Source organism: Astyanax mexicanus, chromosome 4, assembly GCF_023375975.1.
Source record: "Astyanax mexicanus isolate ESR-SI-001 chromosome 4, AstMex3_surface, whole genome shotgun sequence".
NCBI lineage: Eukaryota > Metazoa > Chordata > Actinopteri > Characiformes > Acestrorhamphidae > Astyanax > Astyanax mexicanus.
This window is the reverse complement of record NC_064411.1, coordinates 11,059,016-11,078,972: the sequence shown is the minus strand read 5'-3', so window position 1 is coordinate 11,078,972 and position 19,957 is coordinate 11,059,016. Positions and strand designations below refer to the sequence as shown.

Below are 19,957 nucleotides of genomic sequence, written 5' to 3'. Positions count from 1 at the left end.
TTAACTTGTATTCATATGTTTATAAAGTTTATTGTGAATGCTTGTGGGTTGTGTTGTTTTGTTTATTGAAGAGCATAGTAAACTAAACTTAATTACCAAAATCTACATTTGTGTTATTGACCATTATTGTTGGTAGCTAGCTAGCTAAATGTTTACATACGCCATTTGCTGATTTACTTAACGTTATTATTGATAGCTAGCCGAGCTAAATGTGCAAACAAAGCATTTGCTGTTTTACTGAGCATTTGCTATAATGAACCACGCCTGTGATGCGGGGGAGGGTGGAACTGTGATTATTTTGCTTGGGGTACAGTTCAGAACAGCTTGAGAAGGTTCTCAAGCCAGATCCCCCCCAAAAGATGAAAAAGTGGGCGGACCAGCGGCAGAATCTGAACTGAAAAGTCAGTTAAGCCTTAGTTGCAGTCTGTGGTCTTCAGCAGAACTTCATGAGCTCTTCAACAGTGTTCCAGGGGTGGTTTGAGTGAAGATGTGTTTATAGTAGATGGTATACGGAGTTAGTATCTGTTCTCGTGATATAATTTGTGGACCAGTAATAATGCTTGACCGAAAGAGGAGTTTGACAGGTTTCATGGCACGATGAGTTTTCTCCTCTTGACACAAGGAGTGTGACAACCAGGTATATCTAAATCGATGTCTAGTGTATGAGACTGGCTCCCATCTGTGTTTGAAGTTTCTGGTCGTTCACTGTGTATAGGAGTTGATCTCATGAAGTTTATGGTGGTCTGACTGTCCATTTTGGCCTGTAATTTGTTACTGAATGGAAACCAATAATGGTGTGGCATTTGATGGCGGGTCTTGCACAATGTAGCCATTGACTGAGAAGTAAATAATCTGCTGCTTGTAGGACAGGATTGTTCCAAAAAATTCAAGGATGAAAAGCCTGAAGTAGACAAGAGTCCCGCATAGTCTGTAAAAGCAAATAAAATTTCGAGCAACAGGCAGGAGCAATGGTCATCACAGCAGACAGGGGAGCACCCAGACGAAGAACATGGACACCAGAGGGGATGCAACCAGCAAGCGGAGAGAAGCGGCATTCGAATAATGCAGCACCTGAGGAAAGAGCAGAGAAAACAGAAATGAGGGCGGCTGCTGAGCGGTCTGAGAGGGGGAACCCGGAAAGGTGTCGTCGTGGCCCTTTAGAGTAAATGTACGTAAGTAAAGCTGGGCGTGAGGGAACAATAAATTAATGAATAATGAAATAAATTGAGGGAACAAATTAAATAAAGGGAACAAAGAATTAAGTAGAGGGAAAAATTAATTAAATAGAGGGAACAATAAATTAAATCGAACAGAGAAATAGATTGAGGGAACAGTGAAGTAATTTGAGGAAATAATAAATAAATTGAGGGAACAATGAATAAAAATTCGAGGGAACAATAATCTAAATAGAGGGAACACTGAATAAATCGAGGAAAAATTAATTAATACGAGGGAACAGTGAACTAAAGAGAGGAAAATAAATTAATTTGAACGATAAATTTAATCGAGGGAACTGTAGGGTAATATACCACAGTATGACTTAGATAAAACTCGGATGTGAGAAATCCCAGAACATGAAAAGATGACCAATGAGTCAGAGTTTAGAATTTAAAATATATTAAAGTTTACTGGAAAAATAGTTTGAGCATTACAGATATGTATAAAAGGAACAAAAATTAATACATATATATTAGAAAAGAGTAAAAGTACATCAACTTGTCAACACATAGTGTAATAGTAAAATCTTGATAGAGACTTAAGAGAGAGAGAGAAAGAGAAAGACAGAAAGAAACTAAAGCCAGTCGAGGGAATAAGAGAACCCTTCAGACTTCATCCAGGCAGTTATACATTTATGCAAATGACATGTGATTGGACAGAACTTATCAATATGATTACGCCAGCAGAGTCCAGTTAACAGCTTGTTGTCCAGTTCCAATGACGTGATCCGCTCCAGCCTGTCTGAGCAACAGGTTCTTATCATGATGTTGTTCAGCACTGTGTCCTTCATGAACACAGCAAACAGTCCTTAAGTGTCCTAAAGTCTGAAGCTTCTCTACCACTCAGGGTCACGTTCTCCTCACAGCTCTCACTGTTGATGAAAACACTCTGACCTTCCTGATTCCTGAAAAAGTACAAACAACCTCCAAAGCCTTGTGTCATTGTGACACAGTTAAAACGAGAGCAGAGATCATAAGGTTATTAAGTAAATTATAAAGTGAACAGTAAAAATAATAACTGTATATATAAATGTATAAAACATTTAAGAATAAGAGTGTGAAGGTGTGGTTATCTCCAATCACACCCTTCAACACAAAAAATCCACAGAGTAGGCAAAGGCAAAAATCGAGGTCGGAAAACAAAAGGCAAGGTCATAACACGAGAAAACAATCACAGAAATAAACGCTTTGTAATGTGGGCAAAACCAGGCAATACGCGGTGTAAATGTGTGTGTGTGTGAGCTGTCCTTATATACTGCAGGGAATAATCAATATTCGGGACTTCCTGGTCGGGGCAGGTGAGTTGCCACGTGATCGGCAGTGGGTGGTGCATTCTGGGTATTGTAGTTGTTTAACTGAGAACCTCCGCTAAGTGTGGAAGGACAGGGAGTGCCTATAACACCAGACGTGAGAGTTTCATTTACTGTTAAATTACCACTTAGTGAATCATTTGACACTCGTGCTGTAATAAGCTTAATACATAAACATTTAATTGTGATTTATAAATTTAGTATATCAAGATTAGATGTTTGGGTTCTTAAACTTTCTAATTATAGAACGTAAATAACCATTGGTATAAACTGTGTGATTACTGCTAAATATATATTAATAGTTAATATTTAAATATTGCTAAAGACTATTTAAACCAATAAATTTTGCGTAAACCGCCAAAATGTTCAACATCACCTTCACATTAGATTAAGAATCCATTTTATCAAGCATATTTTGACTGAGGTTAGCTTTTTTTCAACATGTGGAACGGTAACCGAGTCCCAGCACCATAATCAACTGCTTGCAAACTTTAAAAAGTAAATAAAGTGTAGAACGTCAGCACTGAACATTTTTAGCACAACATTTTTATTAAACAATTACATGCAATATACTGTATACAATTAACTTCACATAGGCTAGAATGACAATACCAAGGTCAGGCAGCGCGACAAACAGGAGGAAGTGAGTCGCAGGCAAGGAGAGTCGCAGCACAACAATATTCGTTTAAGGCACTATTTTCTTGGACTAAATACAGAACACATTAAAAGAGATATGAAGCACAGCACACAGCAAAAAAAAAAAAAGACTCTGTGAACAGATTACTTTTTGGTGGGGAGGCAACAATCAGTCAATGCTGGATATGCTGCTGTGCCTTGGCCTAAGACCACCAGAGCCCAATTCTTCCTGAGCAGCACCTGTGATGCTAGGCTGGTTTTGTACAAGAGACAAGTCCTCGGAGACATCTCTGAAAGCGGACAGCGAAGTGATTATATATTTATCATTGTAGTGAATCACCACTTTCTGCATTGTCAGAAAGTACTCCTCAATGGTCTCCACATCTTGGAGCATGTGAGCGAGGTTGTTACTTTTCAGAAAGTCGTTAAGCACAGTCATGGTTAGGGTAAGATTGAGGTCCACGGTTCCACACGTCACTCCAACTGTACCGCTAACTTTTGGAGAGTATGATTCAATCTTCTGAAGTAGCCTACGACATTCGCACCTGTGATGTAGTGCATTCCTGTTAAAAGCAGACTATCCATGGTGGCAACGAGAGCATTTCCTCTTTTCCAGAAGCTGGACTCCAAGGACCAGACCCTCGAAAGTGTAGACGTCATCTGCAGGATCTTCAACGGAAAGGAATTCTTCTGGCAGCACAATGGCTGGAACTTCTTGAATCTCCGTTGAGCCTGTAGTCGTCAGATGTAGTCCCCCTTAGCTACGAGTAGAGATGGCAGAGTAGAGTAGCTTCATTTTGCCAGTGTTGTCAGCAATAATGCAGTCTTTCTTTTCCAGATTTGTGCCGAATGCATTCACCACTTCTGGAGGAACACCACCTTTAAATCTAGACTCTTCTAAACATTTCTATTTGCTCAAGCGTTTGAGTAATGTCTCATTACAATGTCTTCCTCTTACAGCTTATCCAGCATATATAAACCCTGTCCTAATCATCTGCTTTCTCTTTCTCTCCCCATGTCCTGAGCTGCTGCTACCAGTGCCCATCCCACTCCAGCAGAGTTTTATAAAACCATTCTAACCCCTTTTTCTTCCCTCCCCTCTCTGTTCTCTCTCTCTCACGTGCTGAGACGCCTGGCCGGCCGGTCTGCCTGGATGTGTCCACTTCAGGAATCAGCCCTGCTCTTCTACTCATCAGAATCATTGCACAACCATTCTAACTCCTGCTTTTTGTTTCTCTTCCTTTCCTTTCTGTTTTCTCTATCTATCTCTTTTACATGTATGGAGATGCTCTGTTCCTGATGTTCCCAGCCTGGCTCTCCACTGCCCGCTGTGTTGTACTCCAGCTCTGCAACCCTGCACTGATTACCATTAACACACTCAGTATCTGTTTCTGTATTAGCCATAGCTCAATAGTTTGTGCCCATCACATTTTTATATTCATAAATTAGTACCTGTTATATTAGCCATAGTTCACATTAATTTTCTGTACTGTTTTGTTCTGTTATTTGTTTTTTGTTTGTTATTTGTTTGTACTGAGCGAGTCAACCTGAGTAGGATGGGTTCTTCGGACTGAGTCTTGGTTCCTTCCAAGGTTTCTTCCTCTTAAAGGGAGTGTTTTCTTGCCACTGTGTCACCATAAAATTGGCATCTCTGTGGTGCTGCTCATAAGAGGCGTGGACCTGTTTTACCTGTAAAGCGGCTTTGTGACGACCTTTGTTGTAAAAAGCGCTATATAAATAAAATTTAACTGAATATTGAATACAATGAACAATGTTACACAATGTTCAGCAGTTATCATTTAATAACCCTCTGATTTGCTTATTTTATAGGACAAATATTTCTAAAATGTTACACTGATCTACAGATAGGTAGTTGTATTCCTGGTGTATATTATTTGATTAGATCTGGATAATATATGTTTATTTAGCTGTAACTAGTTTCTGTTCCATTTTCAGTCTCTGCACGAGAAGCGCAAGCCTTCACTTCTCTAGCTCCGCTGTGCACGCGGCTACCGTAATACACAGCTAAGACGCGCACACAAGTTTTTGGTGCGGACAGCGCAACAGATTTAATTATTCCCTTATAATTTATCATCATCATCTCATAGTCAGCGAGCCGGTTGTAAATGCACGAAAACCTCACACCTGCCTCGACTCCTCACTCAATTACGCAGAGTATAATGTTAGAATAATAATTAATAATTATTAATTAATCATTATTATTATTATTATTAATATTATATACACGTAGCGTTTAATTACCCATGTTTTAAATTGTATTATTCTAAGATGGATAATAAATGCTTTCATTTAAATGCTTTAAATGAGTTACCAAGAAGCCACCCGTCACGCTCTCTGCTTGTTTTCTTATCCTCTTCTGCTCTTGGAAATCTAAAACGGCTTATAAGCCAGTCATCATCATGGGCCAAAAAACATAATCGTCACGGAAAATGCTCTCTCAATGAATTTGGCCATTAGCAATATTTTCCAATAATGCCAACGTTGCCAACTCCAACAACTCCAGCGCAATGTTTTATGCATTTTTATATAATCTAGGCTAAGTGGAAACACGTTAAACGATTATTTCTGTAAGCCAATGAAATTGTCTGATTAATTTACTTTATTTTACCCAGTAATGCTTACTACAATGTGTGCATAAAGGATATCTTATTAGTTGTAATTTCAATGCATCGCCCCTAAGTGTTGCCAAATGACAAAAACACAATATATACACACAAAAAAAAAAAAACGTACGCCCGAAACGAAAGTGCCGTGGGGGAACGTTCAAGTAAATTTAGTACATCTGACCGTGAGCTTGAAATATGGTGTACGCAATGTTTTTGTGCGTATGCTCCTTTAGTACATGAGGCCCCTGGTATTCTGTGTCACAGAATAGTACTTTGAGAGCGCCAGACAAGTCAACTTCCCCCATGAACTTGTTGTACGCCTTCACAGGTTCCGGCACAGGGATCTGCTGGGTAGATCACGTTCCATTTTTTCTTCTGACATGACGCGGCACAGACAAACAGCAGTGGGCCATCCCTGATCCATTGTATGTCACCACGGTCCACTTTTTTTTGGCAGGGCATTGACAGTTGGGAAGCCTATTCTGGTCTCACAGTTGGTTCCACAGGCCCCTAAACCAATTCTATGCAGGTGATGAAAGAGCAGTGAGCTGGTGTAAAAGTTGTCAACGTACACCGTGTACCCTGTGCCCAGAGAAGACTGATAACAGTGTCGAAGCTCAGGACATTTCCTGATGGTTTACTTGCCTTCCCCACATAGACACTGAAGTTGCATGTGTAGCCACTGGAGCTGTCAGCCAGGATGAGGAGCTTGTATCCCCACTTTGTGGGCTTGTCCTTCATGTACTGCTTCATCCCGATTCCTGCCTTGTTGGCCACCATGCGTTCATCAATAGAAAGGTTCCGGTGTGGCTGGTAGTAGGCTTTGCAAGACTATTCATACAAGTTCCCAGAGTACTAACCAGACTAAACACTGCTTAGCTTCCGAGTCAGATGAGACTGGGCGGATTTTTCTTTCTTCTTTTTTTTTTATTAAAATAAAGAAATAGATTTGTGAGCCTGTACATACATAAGTGTAAATCATCCATTACAGTGTTGGACGAAATTTATATCACACTATCGTTTGTTTTGTTACAAACAGTATAAAAGCTACTGCCTGTGGCTAAATGGTGGAATGCCAATACTTTTGGCTGATTGAGCTGTGTTCTAAAACTTTTGGTTAAATGCTAATATCCAAATACCATTGAATAAATGCTGGTGCAGCACAGATATGCCTCTTTATGGTTTAGTATAGCTTCAGCCCAGCAGTGTAAACTCTTAAAAGCAGAAACTGTTATGATCATAAACCACAAGCACATGTCTTTCTGAAAAATGCCCATTTCGAAAAAATACTTTCAAAGGGTTTAAATAGACTTTTACATTTTGATAAAAACCTTTAGAAAAACACTGCAAAACACCACAACACCAGCAGAAAAATATAAAAACCATAGAATATTTGTTTTAGCAGGAAAGGATAGTAAGCTTAATTGAATGTGTTTAAATTCAAAAGACAGTTATAAAACAATTAAACACATTTTATTTTGAATTAGTTTAAACACAACACATACATAAACAATCAAAAACACAAACACATTACCCCCCCCCCATTACCACTTTATGGTTCATTAAAAAGTGGGCTTTCAATGTTTAAAATGACCTCCCCTTCCCTCACAACAGTTACTTTTAGCGTCACCACTCCACACAGTGGCGGGAACGCTGAACTCCTCCATGGTGTCACTGAGGAGAACAGTCTCATCGCCTTTGTGGAGATTCCCACGATCTCCATCTGCACTGTGATCTTCAGTGACTCTGGTTCCTGTAACACAGAACATGGTGATAGGAGTAAGTTTTAACAGTCTACATTCTTTTCTGGTACAACAGCACAACAATAAAGTGTTAAACTACGGCACTGTAGTTATTAGTAGTGATGGGTCAGACTCTTAGCCGGCTCTTTCAAATAAACGACATGCGCTGACTCCAGAGAGTGAGCCAATTTATATATATAAATATAAACGTATAAATTAAAGTTTTACGATGATACATATAAGCCACAATAGAAGACAACATAAAATATACATTAAGGAAGAAAACTAATGATAGAAATAGAGAAATACTAACGAGAGGCAACAGTGAAAGCTCCTCATAAAATCTTACAGTTTTTAGGCATTTCTTATTATTAGCAATCTCTAAAGGATTTCAAAAGTGGAGTAAAGTCCAGTACGAAGATATCAAATCAAGTATTTACAATGATGATAGTAGTATTTACTCAATAAAAAAAAAAAAAAAAATAATAATAATAATATTAATAATATACTTAAAATCAAGATCAGTGTATGAAAAAAAAAAAACATATATCACCAAGGTTCATATTTACAGAGATTTTAGTTTTCTTTAAAAAGAAAGAAGAAAAGACTTGCCAGAATTAAGATACAATGGAACATAAAAAAAGATGATTCACGTTCTGATTGACAAAAAGAGCATTCAACATTGAAGTGCTTGATCTACCCACACCTTACACATGTGACCTCACATAAACTGTGTTTTGTAGCAACATCAGCTCCCTCTTCCACAACAGGGCAGATCATAACAGAAACCAATCAAACCCTCAAACATGAGCTCCTTTTTATGTCAATCTTTGCTAAAGTTTTCAAAAAACATCACCTGGATGCTCGGTTTCTTTTTGATTTGCACAATTATTTTTTTTTTTGTTGAGTGACACTTTGTTGATGGTGTTCAGCGCTGTTTATTTCACTGTATAGAGTTGCACATTTGAAAATAGTATACACATTTACATCGGACCTGTTTGTTTACTTGAGATGGGCCTTTGTTTTTGTATTTCATTATTTATTTTTTATAAAAATAAAGCCATATAAATAATATATATTTTATATAATGTATGTTTCAACACTAGTAATTCGTTTTACACATAATTTGGTAATAAATTTAATTGAAAACAACATGGCGGAAACCGCGCTCCTCTTGAAACTTTTGCTGCTGTCCTGAGACATGGGTCTCTGCAGCTCGGAGTAGTGGGCATGTTGAAAGGTGGTCGTCTATTGGTCTATTGGAGCTGACGTTTCAGCGTGGCCGCCATTTTGGATTGAGTAACCCTGCACCCCCCAGTGGATTTATTTACACTGTGGAAAGAGTTTATTAAACCTATAATATTCACAACTCTACCAGTTTTTACCCGATTTACACACGGTTTGATTTGTTACAAACAGCTGAGATGTAGTAATAATTAATTGTAAAATAAATAAGATTTGTTAAAGAGTTTATCTGTTTATAGAATTATAAAAACTTTTTTTCAGCTTTTATAATATGAGTCCAGCAAGCATTCTCATTCTACTACAAAATATTAGACTATTTGGGCCAGATTAAATCTGGTTCTGTGTAGAAATATAAGACAAAGACCTCTGGTTGCTTGAGTCACTTAAAACTACCCAACAAATAGCACTTACCAAATTTTACCCAAAGGTCAGAACTATTGTTAAAGTAGAAATTGTGACATTTCTTTTCAACACTTTCTTCAATACAAATATCCATTAGAACTAAGAAATCTTCAGGATTCTTTCAATATGTAAGAGTGTTTTACACCAAGAAACCCTATGTTAACAAGTGATTCTTAATTTGGCTAGTTAAATTGGTATATAATATAATAAAATCATGTAGTCCATATTTAATTTAAAATTGAATAATAAACTTTGATTGCTGAAAATTAACTGAATAAGGTGAGCTTTCACTTAATTGACCAATAGTACCATTTTGACCACCCACCAGAGAAGCACTTACTCCTTGTATTAAATAATCAGTGCTTCACTTTGTGATGGTCATCATGAATATTCAAACAATTTTGTAATGACAAAATTTACCATGCAAGTTAACACTGTTCAAAAAATTTACATAAAATTGAAACAACCTTTTTAACACTGTGTATGTAATAGAAGTTGTACCAGATGGACCTGATCCTCACTGTTGATGGTAAACTTCAAGTAATGCCCCAACAACCCCAAGCACTTACATTTCAATTTAGGTAAGATGGCTACAGTTAGAGTGACACTCAGAGATAGAAGAGATAGAAATGTGCACCAGTTTATTAGCAAAATGTATTTCGCTGTTAGAGTCACTTCAAACTACCCCAACAAATACCACATACTAATTACTATTGTATAATATACATTTTTAAATGAAATGAATGGAAAGAGTCAAATGAGGACAAAAGATCAATACAAATCTCATGCATTTTACAAGGTACCAAATGAGGCTGATAAAGTATTTGCACAGCTGTCCATTCTTCTAAAATCAGGTGTTTTTCACTGAAGCTTATCATGCTTTTAATAGAATAAAGTTCCTGCTATGCAGAGAAGGCTTTCTACTGGATTTTGGAGCATTGCTGTAGGGATATGAGTTTATTCAGCACCGAGAGAATTAGTGAGGTCATGTATTGGATGGAGAACAATCACTCCAGAGAATACAGTTCAACTGCTCCACAGACCAGTACTGGAGGGAGAATTACACCTGCCTTTCATTACACATAGACTACTACAGTCATGCATCATTTTGTAGTCCTTGTATGGTCATATTTGTGCACAGAGTTTTCAGCAAAATGTGTTTTGTTGTTACAGTCTATTCAAATTACCCCAACAAATTGCACTTACTAATTACTATGGAAATGTCAGTGCCGTTCTTAGAGCACCAATTGTGACATTGATTCTGGTAGAAATTTCTTTTTTAATCTAAATTTCATTTAAAATATTATGGTTACATTTTCTTTGCATTTACCTTCTTGATGTCCTGCAGATTCTTGAAAAGGAGATCGTACTGCAGCAGATCTTGTTTGTTGCTCACCTTGTCTAAATCTTACTATTTATGTATTCTGAAAGCTTTTCATAAATTGAGGTCATTCACAGCTCCTACCTGTAAAATCACTCTCTGACATCACAATGGACCATTCTGATTTCTGTATAGAAGGGTACTTCACACTTGATATTCATAGGCAAACGTAAGTTTTAAAACTAAATATAGCTGCAAGCAGCAATAAGCAGGTTCAAGCACCAACTGGCACGATGGTGCCTAATAGAGCATAGGATGATGATGTGTAAGAAAGTCTAATACAATTGGAGACACTCTGTCACATTTAGAGATTCTTAAATGTCTTTCACCTGTTATCAATGTTGAGCAGAGGCTGTTAAACATGATCAGTGCCTAAATTCACAGGCACAATTATTGCTATTATTTATTTAAATTTGTATATTTGAATATTCATCAAGTGAGTTAAAATTAGACAAAAGATCTGCTGCAGTATGATCTGCTTTTGTTAAAATCTGCAGGACATCAAAAAGGTAAATGCAACAAAAATGTAAATGAAATTTAGATAAAAAAAGGTCTACTGGAATCAATGTCACAATAGGTACTCAAATAACAACACTGACCTTTCCATAGTAATTATTAGTAAGTGCTATTTGTTGGAATTATAGAGGAGCAAGGAGCAATCAGAGAATCTCTATAGAGGAAAAAGCTCACTTCAGAATCTGCTCTGAATCTCAAGCCACTCGACAGAGTCTGAAATGTATAAAAACATTTTTTTTATTCTAAAAAGTATAAAACATTAATAATGTAAAAAAAAGACAACATAAAAATAAATGTTTGATACTTTATAGATTTTTTTTTACACATTTCTCCAAAACAGAACAAATATAACTGTTTCATTATGCAGATATAATTGTTAAAGCTTATAAACTGCAGTTTTAATCATTTTAAATTAGCTCTGTATGTAACTCCAGCATCAGTAGCAGTAATGCTATTAAATCTACTGAATAAAAACATTAGTTGTAGAAAATGGAAATATATGGGTATTTTTTCTTTCCTATTTTAGTGAAATACTTTGGTCTATTTTGTAAAATTAAAGGGAAACTCCAGAGAAGTAGTTATACAGTGTTTTAAATGAGAGTTTTAGCTGTTTAGCTCCATTCAGCTCCATGCATTGAGGACTCCCTCGCGGGCTCCCTCTAGCGGTGATGGGATATAATGTGATATAGCGGGGGAGGGGGCGGGGCTCTACATAACCCGGATGAGGCTGAGCTTCCGGGGTCTGTAGCTGGAGCGCCGGAGGAAGAGCAGGATCAGCTGAACTACAGAAGGTATGAAGAAGTTTCTCTCTCTCTCTCAGTAAAAAGGTCATTATTTTGCTGTGATTCTATTTTGAACTACAATTCTCTGCACCAGCAAGAGAACTGCATGTTTTTATTAATTGTCCCTCCGCGCCCCCCGTAGCTCCAGAGGAGCTTGAATGCAGCACAGGAGGTAAACAGAGCTGAGGAGCTCCGTGAAAAAGTGCTGTTTTAAGCAAATATAAGTATTTTTGAGAAAATTACTGGAAAAATGAGCTCTTATATCAGTTCTAGTCACTCTTCTGTGCATTTTTAGCGGGTATTGAAGCATATTTTGCCTAATAATTAATTATTTCTGCCCCGGTCGGGTTATCAGCTCAGAGGTACAGCCGTTTCAGCGCCAAAACACTACATGTGACTAAGCCTGAAAATGTGTGTTCATGTGCTGTATTTACTTCTGTTTCATATTTTATAGATATATGTGCAGTTTCAGATACTTAATAATCGTCTGGGATTATTTTGGTTGTGTATGTGCAGGTATGTTGTGGTTCTGTTTATTTAATTAATGTAAATGATCAGTTCTGGAGCACATATCTTCAGCTCTTACCACGTTTAACCACAAACGATCTAGAAAAAAGGGCTGAAGAGGGATGTTTATTAACAAGAGCAGTTTTGTTAAAAGGATACAGCAACTGTACAGAGGGGTACATCACTAATATCGAATAAGTGTTAAGGTTTTATCCAACATTAGATAACCTCGCTAATGCTAGCTAGCTGGGGCTAGCTCGACTCTCCAAGCCCGGTGAACAGTGCTGCTAATGCTGCAGGTTAGCTAGTTTTAACTTATAAATTAATTATAGGTTAGGTATTTAAATTAAAACTAGGTTAGAAAGTTATAATGTATAGAATAAAGCTAGGTTATCTAATTATAATAAATTATAAAATAATAATAATTTTATCTTTTAAAATTAAAGCTAGATTAGCTAGTTATAACTTATAAATTAAAGCTAGGTTAGCTAGTTATTAATTGTCAATAAAGCTGCTAATGCTTTAGAATTTTTTTTAAAGAACTAAGGTTTCCAGAATATTATATTTATATAGTTACATAATGTTCACCAGGCTTTTTAGAGTCGGGTTAGCAGCACTGGTCACCGGGCTTGGAGAGTCGGGCTAGCCCCAGCTAGCTAGCATTAGCGAGCTAAGCTAATGATGGCTAAAACCTTAACACTCGATATTAGTGATGTACTCCTCTATACAGTTGCTGTATCCTTTTAACAAAACTGTTCTTGTTAGTAAACATCCCTCTTCAGCCCTTTTTTATAGATTATTCGTGGTTAAATGTGGTAAAGAGCTGAAGATATTTGTTGATATTGATATTGATATTTGTTGAGTGTGGACTTACTTCTACCTCCTCCCATCACAGGCTCACTTTCAATTAGAAATGGCAGCCGCGTGAAAAGAGCCTATAGGCCTTTTTAGTTGTCATTTTGAAGTCGGTGACATGTTGTTTATTTCCATATTTGGGGTTCCATATCTGAACTGTTTTTGTAAATGGCAAAACTGAAAAGGCTTTTTAAAAACTCGTCTCTATCAAATTCTGTGCTAAATACATACGTTTTATTCTGTGTGCATTTTACTCCTGAACATCACTGGATTCTCTGAATTACGAGATCGTTTAAGTGTCGTAATTAGAATAATGCTAGCTTTTAGCTAATGCTACAGTGCACTGAACTGACCTCACAGCACAGCAGTACAGAATGTGAGGGGACTATCAGAGATATAACACTGGCTGTAGAGCTCCGGTCAGATCACAATTTGGAGTATTCTTCTTCTTCACAGAGGCTTTTTACTCACAGTGATTTTACACACAGGCTTTTTACTCACAGGCTTTTTACTCACAGGCTTTTTAGCTACATTTCCACGACAACTAATAAGAAATTATGATATTTAAGGTGAAATAGAAAATTCAGGGAAAATGTTAATTCATAAGCTAGAGTGAGCTAACGTAAAATGACTAAAAACAAGATACATTTGTGTATCTTGACTAAAAGCAAGATACACAAGATACATATTGTTCAGATAGCTGGTTTACAGGCTTTAGTAACATTTAGTTAGAGTTGATGAAATTGTGGGTAACGTTAGCTTCTGTAAAACTGCCACTGGTCTTGGAGCTGCTGCTCTGAATCTGCTGGTGTAGAGCTTATGCTGCTCTCTGGCTCTGCAGATGAAGTTGGGCTTCGACCCGATGCTGTGATACACCATTGTGTCCGCTATACTGATTTAGTAAACGATTCAGTTAAGCCATTGATGTGGAACTGCATTTTTCTGGGTAAAAAGCACAATTACATTTACATTTCTAACCAAATTTTCATTTGTGTTTTTTATATTTAAAGAATTTTGATCTACATTTCCAAAAAACACACGTCTTGAACTTGAAGCATTGATTTGGATTACTGTCTGTTTATTATGTATGAAATCTTATAATTTAGTGTAAAGGAAAAAGCTTCGGAAATCATTGGTCACGTGATCAACGTAGAACGAATCAAGCATCGGCAATGTGATCTGAACCAATGTGTTTCGTTTTTTCGGCACACGCCTCAAAGCTTCAGATTAAAGGATAACATCACTCACTTAGAATGAGATGAAAGTACAAAAGCTTTTATGGTAATATGAAGATTCCCAGTAGTTTTGGCTGTATAGTGTAACTGATTCAGGCAGTTCTCTTCAGTTTATTGGCCTGATTTTATTTGAATTAAATGTAATTATTTTAATTTAACTGCATTTTTTGTGTATTTTCCAGAAATGAAAATATTCTCCTGAAATTAATCACCAACAACCAAGATATTTATCAAAGATCAATGTTAAACTGCTGAAAGAGATGAAGCACAAGCTGTCCTGAAGAATCTCCAGAACACGCAGAAATTGTTTGATACATTTAACCCCTTTTAACAGTGGCCAAAAAATTGAATTTTCGCCTGTTTTGAGGGTCCCTCTATTCAGCTTTGAATATTTTTTTAACTGTACACTGTACCCTGGTGATCAATGGCTCATATGAAAGTAGATACTTGGGGTCCAAAAATGGACCCATTGGTTTTCAGTATTTGGTAAATTAAATAACCTATTATTGATGATACATTTTGACAATTTTTCAAAAAAAATTAAAATCGCCTATTGTTTTCACATACAAATCATCATATTTTTAAAGAACATGATGGTATCAAACTAATTCTGCTTATACAGGTGCACTAACTACTTGTCCATGAGCAGCCAAAATTTTATTTATCTACCTATAAGCCTATAACTTTTATTAAAGTTTAACCAAAGTGTGCCAAAAACGTCTCCAAGTGTCCCAAACTGTGTCCAAATGGCACAAAGTTCCCCAGTGGCCAAAAACTTCTGTATACAGCCACAAATCTCTGTAAATGACTCAAAAGTAAAAAGAAAACTAATATATATACATAATATCATATATATACATAAATATATATATACATAATATACATAAGTATATATATATATATATATATATATATATATATATATATATATATATATATATATATATATATATATATATATATATATATATACATACATATGGCCGAATCAATAGTGTTACACTGATGAGTTGATGTACAATTGCTCCCCAGAATCACTCAAACAGCTCCAGCAAAACTTCTGATAAGTGTAAAGTTTTGTTCGTTGAACGCTCCACGAAGCGCTTTGCTTCCAAATAACAGTGAACGCACCTCAAAACAACACACCGTCTGCATCCGCTCTCCCTCTGGGTCAGGAACCTCCTTATTTACTGCTGATTCGCCTAAACTCGCTGATTGACAGCCTTCCAGACCAATGATATAACGCCTCGAACCGCTGCGTAAAGGCGGAGCTAAGCTGAAACACAGAACCATAGGCGGAGACGGGAGCGCATACGCACGGCTGTATCTCTGGCTCTGATTGGTCTATTTTGACACACAATGGCTCGTTTGAAAGCTGAAAGTGTCTACAATTGGACGAAACGACTGTCAGTCAAAGTCAATGGAGCTTTTCGAAATTCCCGCTGTGTTTTTTTCGACGCTGAATAAATTATGTGCGCTTTTCTAACGCTAAGTCCTAACGCTCTGAGTCTGATTACAAAAAAACAAAGCGCACTGGATTATAATACTCTGATGGATTTTGAAGAGGACATCTGTGGCTAAATGGAAAGCTGTATACTACTTTTATTTCTCAACCCTGATGGATTAAATTTCGATGGGGAAGTTCAGGATTTAAATGCTCCAGTTAAAAATAGCGTTTTTTTCATCTTGGGTGAGTAAGCTGTTTAACATGTATAAAGCGGTTTTATTCGGGTTTAAACTGTATTTTGTAGTTGCTGTAGGTGTTTATGATTTTTTAAGGTGATAAAAGTTAAAGTTAAGTTATTAGTTTTGGTTCTGTAGTGAGATCTCTGTGTAAAGCTTCTGTCTGTGTCTGCTGCTGTGTGTGTCACCCCTCCCCCTTCTCCCCCTCCTCCCGTCTGACTGCCTGAACTCACGCACACACCGCTGCACACAAACACAGCCGAGGGAGTCCCCCGTCATATCAGAGCGGTTTCACCACAAAAACATTATTTATTTGTTTATAATTAATCAAAATGTCCGCCGAGTCGATTTCCATTCCGCCGGCGGAATGGCCACTAGGGGGACTGCGGAACGATTCAGTTAAGCCATTGATGTGGAACTGCATTTTTCTGGGTAAAAAGCACAATTACATTTACATTTCTAACCAAATTTTCATTTGTGTTTTTTATATTTAAAGAATTTTGATCTACATTTCCAAAAAACACACGTCTTGAACTTGAAGCATTGATTTGGATTACTGTCTGTTTATTATGTATGAAATCTTATAATTTAGTGTAAAGGAAAAAGCTTCGGAAATCATTGGTCACGTGATCAACGTAGAACGAATCAAGCATCGGCAATGTGATCTGAACCAATGTGTTTCGTTTTTTCGGCACACGCCTCAAAGCTTCAGATTAAAGGATAACATCACTCACTTAGAATGAGATGAAAGTACAAAAGCTTTTATGGTAATATGAAGATTCCCAGTAGTTTTGGCTGTATAGTGTAACTGATTCAGGCAGTTCTCTTCAGTTTATTGGCCTGATTTTATTTGAATTAAATGTAATTATTTTAATTTAACTGCATTTTTTGTGTGTTTTCCAGAAATGAAAATATTCTCCTGAAATTAATCACCAACAACCAAGATATTTATCAAAGATCAATGTTAAACTGCTGAAAGAGATGAAGCACAAGCTGTCCTGAAGAATCTCCAGAACACGCAGAAATTGTTTGATACATTTAACAGACAAATAAAGCCAAGTCCCGACATGGAGAAACATCAGCACTCTGTCAAGAGTTTTACTAAACAGAGTGATCTCAAAAAACACCGGCGCATTCACACAGGAGAGAAACCACATCACTGCTCAGACTGTGGAAAGAGTTTTACTCAACAGATTCATCTCAAAATACACCAGCGCATTCACACAGGAGAGAAACCGTATCACTGCTCAGACTGTGGGAAGAGTTTTAATCAACAGATTCATCTCAAAATACACCAGCGCATTCACACAGGAGAGAAACCGTATTACTGCTCAGACTGTGGGATGAGTTTTAGTAGACTAGGGAATCTAAAACTGCACCAGCGCATTCACACAGGAGAGAAACCGTATTACTGCTCAGAATGTGGGAAGAGTTTTAGTAGACTAGGGAATCTAAAACTGCATCAGCGCATTCACACAGGAGAGAAACCGTATCACTGCTCAGACTGTGGAAAGAGTTTTAATCAACAAAGTACTCTCCAAATACACCAGCGCATTCACACAGGAGAGAAACCGTATTACTGCTCAGACTGTGGGAGGAATTTTAATTATCAGAGTAATCTCAAAATACACCAGCGCATTCACACAGGAGAGAAACCGTATCACTGCTCAGACTGTGGGAAGAGTTTTAATCATCACAGTCATCTCAAAAAACACCAGCGCATTCACACAGGAGAGAAACCATATTACTGCTCAGACTGTGGGAAGAGTTATACTCGACAGAGTGATCTCAAAATACACCAGCGTATTCACACAAGAGAGAAAACTATCCCAAATTTGTTCCACGGCAATTAAAAGTGCAAACACCTTATCCTACACAAATGTTTCACTTTGTCACTTGGGACACGTTCCACCAGAAACAAACATGAACTGAATTTAACAATGGATTTTACAGTTTCAGCAAAATGAATCTTATCCAGGGATGATGTTTATTGAATTCCATGTTGTGTTTTCTTGTATGTTTGATATTGCAGGACATTCTTCGTGAGACAGAGCTCAGTTTTTAGGGTAGTTACGGTAGGAGTTCAGTTCTGAAGAAGGGAAGGTTTTTGAGTTTGAGCAAGGGCACTGCCAGTGCTTGCACCAGATGGTAGATTAGCATAACTTAGTCTTTAAAATTTAGATGCCATAGTTGTTAGGAGTAGATTAGGATTTTGGATAAAACCTTCAGTGCTTATGCTTAGAAGGTTTTGAAAGAATTTAATCACTTTTCTAGCTTATGCATATTTTATTATTTCCATTAATTTCTAGTATCTGTTTTTAGTCTGTGGAAGCCATCCTCAGTTCCCCAAGCTTAGCATAGCTTAGCTTAATGCAATTAACTGCCATATGAAAGGATAAGGGGATAACACCCCCTGAGCCACTCCAGAGAGAGTGTGCTCCCAAAAGTGTGACCCAGAGCCACAGAGAGACGACACTGTGCCGGGTACTGCCGTGTGGAGCATCCAGACCCCGCAGAGAGCCCAACAAAATATTTTCCAGAGGTTAAATAAAACGCTCCAGACGTAGTTCCCATACTGAAATCAACCCCCTCCAGGCCTGTGTAGCACAGTAAGGTAACTAGCTTATTTATTCCCCCTGCTGTTGTTCTTGTTTGTCTATGGTTCAGTCTGATTAAAAATATGTTAGCATAGAGGGATATAGATGGATATTTGGTTGTTGTATTACTCAAGTTTTATACTCTTTTTTTTTTTTTTTTCTTATTAGATATATCTTGCTTAAGATTTTTTAATCTCCAAAGTTACTAAGAATATCCAGTTAATTTAGTTAATTGATTGTTTTTATCCAGTACCAACTATTATCTTTGTATTGCTTCACCTCTATATGTACTCATCTGTGTTTCATAAAAAACGCTTTAAGATCGCAAGATCTGCAATCTCAGTGTGTTTTTTCACAATATGGTTGATAACCTTTCTGTGACCTGGAACCTATCCATCCTGAGACTGACTTATGTTATTATTTGGTAAATACTAACTGCCACCCAAAGGAGAAATCCGGTGTGAAATGGATGTTTTTCCACCTCCATTCACCCCCAGGAGTTGTAGTTGTCTGTAAAAGTTTTGTGAGAGCTTTGAAAATGCCCAAACAAATTGGTAGGTTAGGGTTCAGATTGCAAAACGAACTAACGAAACGAAAATTCCAGATGTTGTTGGAAACATCTCTAATATTCTTGCATTTTTAGTGACAATTTTGAAATCTGTCCCCCTAACTTAAGTGTAATGTGTCCTTTTTAATAAACTATCTGTGCATTTTCATAGCTCTCAGTGCCTCAGTTAAAATTTTAGGGCTCTCAGAATTCTACTAATGAAGTGTGGCGCTACTCTGAGCTTGTTAAAGGTTTAAAAATAGCCATTTCTTTGCATGAGTAATGCTATGGTCCATATCATATTGCTAGTTTTGTAAGTCTGCTGGGAACATTGGATAAAAGCACTGTATTTGGAAATACTGGGGAAGAATTGAGGTGGGTTATTCAACTATTCATACTCGTCATGTTTCAATGCAAGTCAGTTTCACAACAGATTTCTCCTTTACCTGAAGTATTTAAATCATCTGAGCTTCACAGTCACCTAAGTTGTGGTGTAAGTGGGTCCTGTTAGTGGTAACACCAATAATAGCTATAATCATTATTATTATTGTGATCATTATCATCATTACTGTATTTGCTGCACAAAGGGATAATTGCATTCATTAGGGCCTGATTAATTCAGGAGAGAGGTTTTTAAAAGTATAGGAAAACCACAATCATTATTGACATGATGAA

The 19,957-nt window shown here is 37.1% G+C and overlaps 6 protein-coding genes across 12 annotated transcripts in view; 4 read left to right on the top strand and 2 right to left on the bottom strand.

Moving 5' to 3' along the window:
- LOC111190863 (zinc finger protein ZFP2-like) overlaps positions 1-19,957 on the bottom strand; it is a 671,215-nt gene that overhangs the window by 17,990 nt on the left and 633,268 nt on the right. The window lies entirely within an intron of this gene.
- Positions 1-19,957, top strand: part of LOC111197417 (NACHT, LRR and PYD domains-containing protein 12-like) — a 396,972-nt gene that overhangs the window by 154,316 nt on the left and 222,699 nt on the right. The gene's annotated exons all lie outside the window — the stretch shown is intronic.
- LOC125801171 (zinc finger protein 239-like) overlaps positions 1-19,957 on the top strand; it is a 139,053-nt gene that overhangs the window by 12,645 nt on the left and 106,451 nt on the right. The gene's annotated exons all lie outside the window — the stretch shown is intronic.
- The window catches only part of LOC125801300 (zinc finger protein 271-like), a 93,171-nt gene that overhangs the window by 17,990 nt on the left and 55,224 nt on the right, over positions 1-19,957 (bottom strand). The gene's annotated exons all lie outside the window — the stretch shown is intronic.
- Positions 11,823-19,957, top strand: part of LOC125801515 (gastrula zinc finger protein XlCGF7.1-like) — a 158,302-nt gene continuing 150,167 nt past the window's right edge. The window contains exon 1 of the mRNA XM_049478318.1: positions 11,823-11,867. The gene's annotated coding sequence lies outside the window, so the exon portion shown is untranslated. The remainder of the gene's footprint in view (positions 11,868-19,957) is intronic.
- LOC125801472 (zinc finger protein 239-like) lies at positions 12,352-19,063 on the top strand. Its single transcript, XM_049478249.1, has 2 exons — positions 12,352-12,374; positions 17,042-19,063. The coding sequence occupies exon 2, from the start codon at positions 17,206-17,208 to the stop codon at positions 17,989-17,991; it is 786 nt and encodes a 261-aa protein (XP_049334206.1). The 5' UTR covers positions 12,352-12,374; positions 17,042-17,205; the 3' UTR covers positions 17,992-19,063.

Coding starts and splice junctions, on each gene's coding strand:
- LOC125801472 (XM_049478249.1), top strand. CDS start 17,206: ATGGAGAAACATCAGCACTCTGTCAAGAGTTTTACTAAACAGAGTGAT.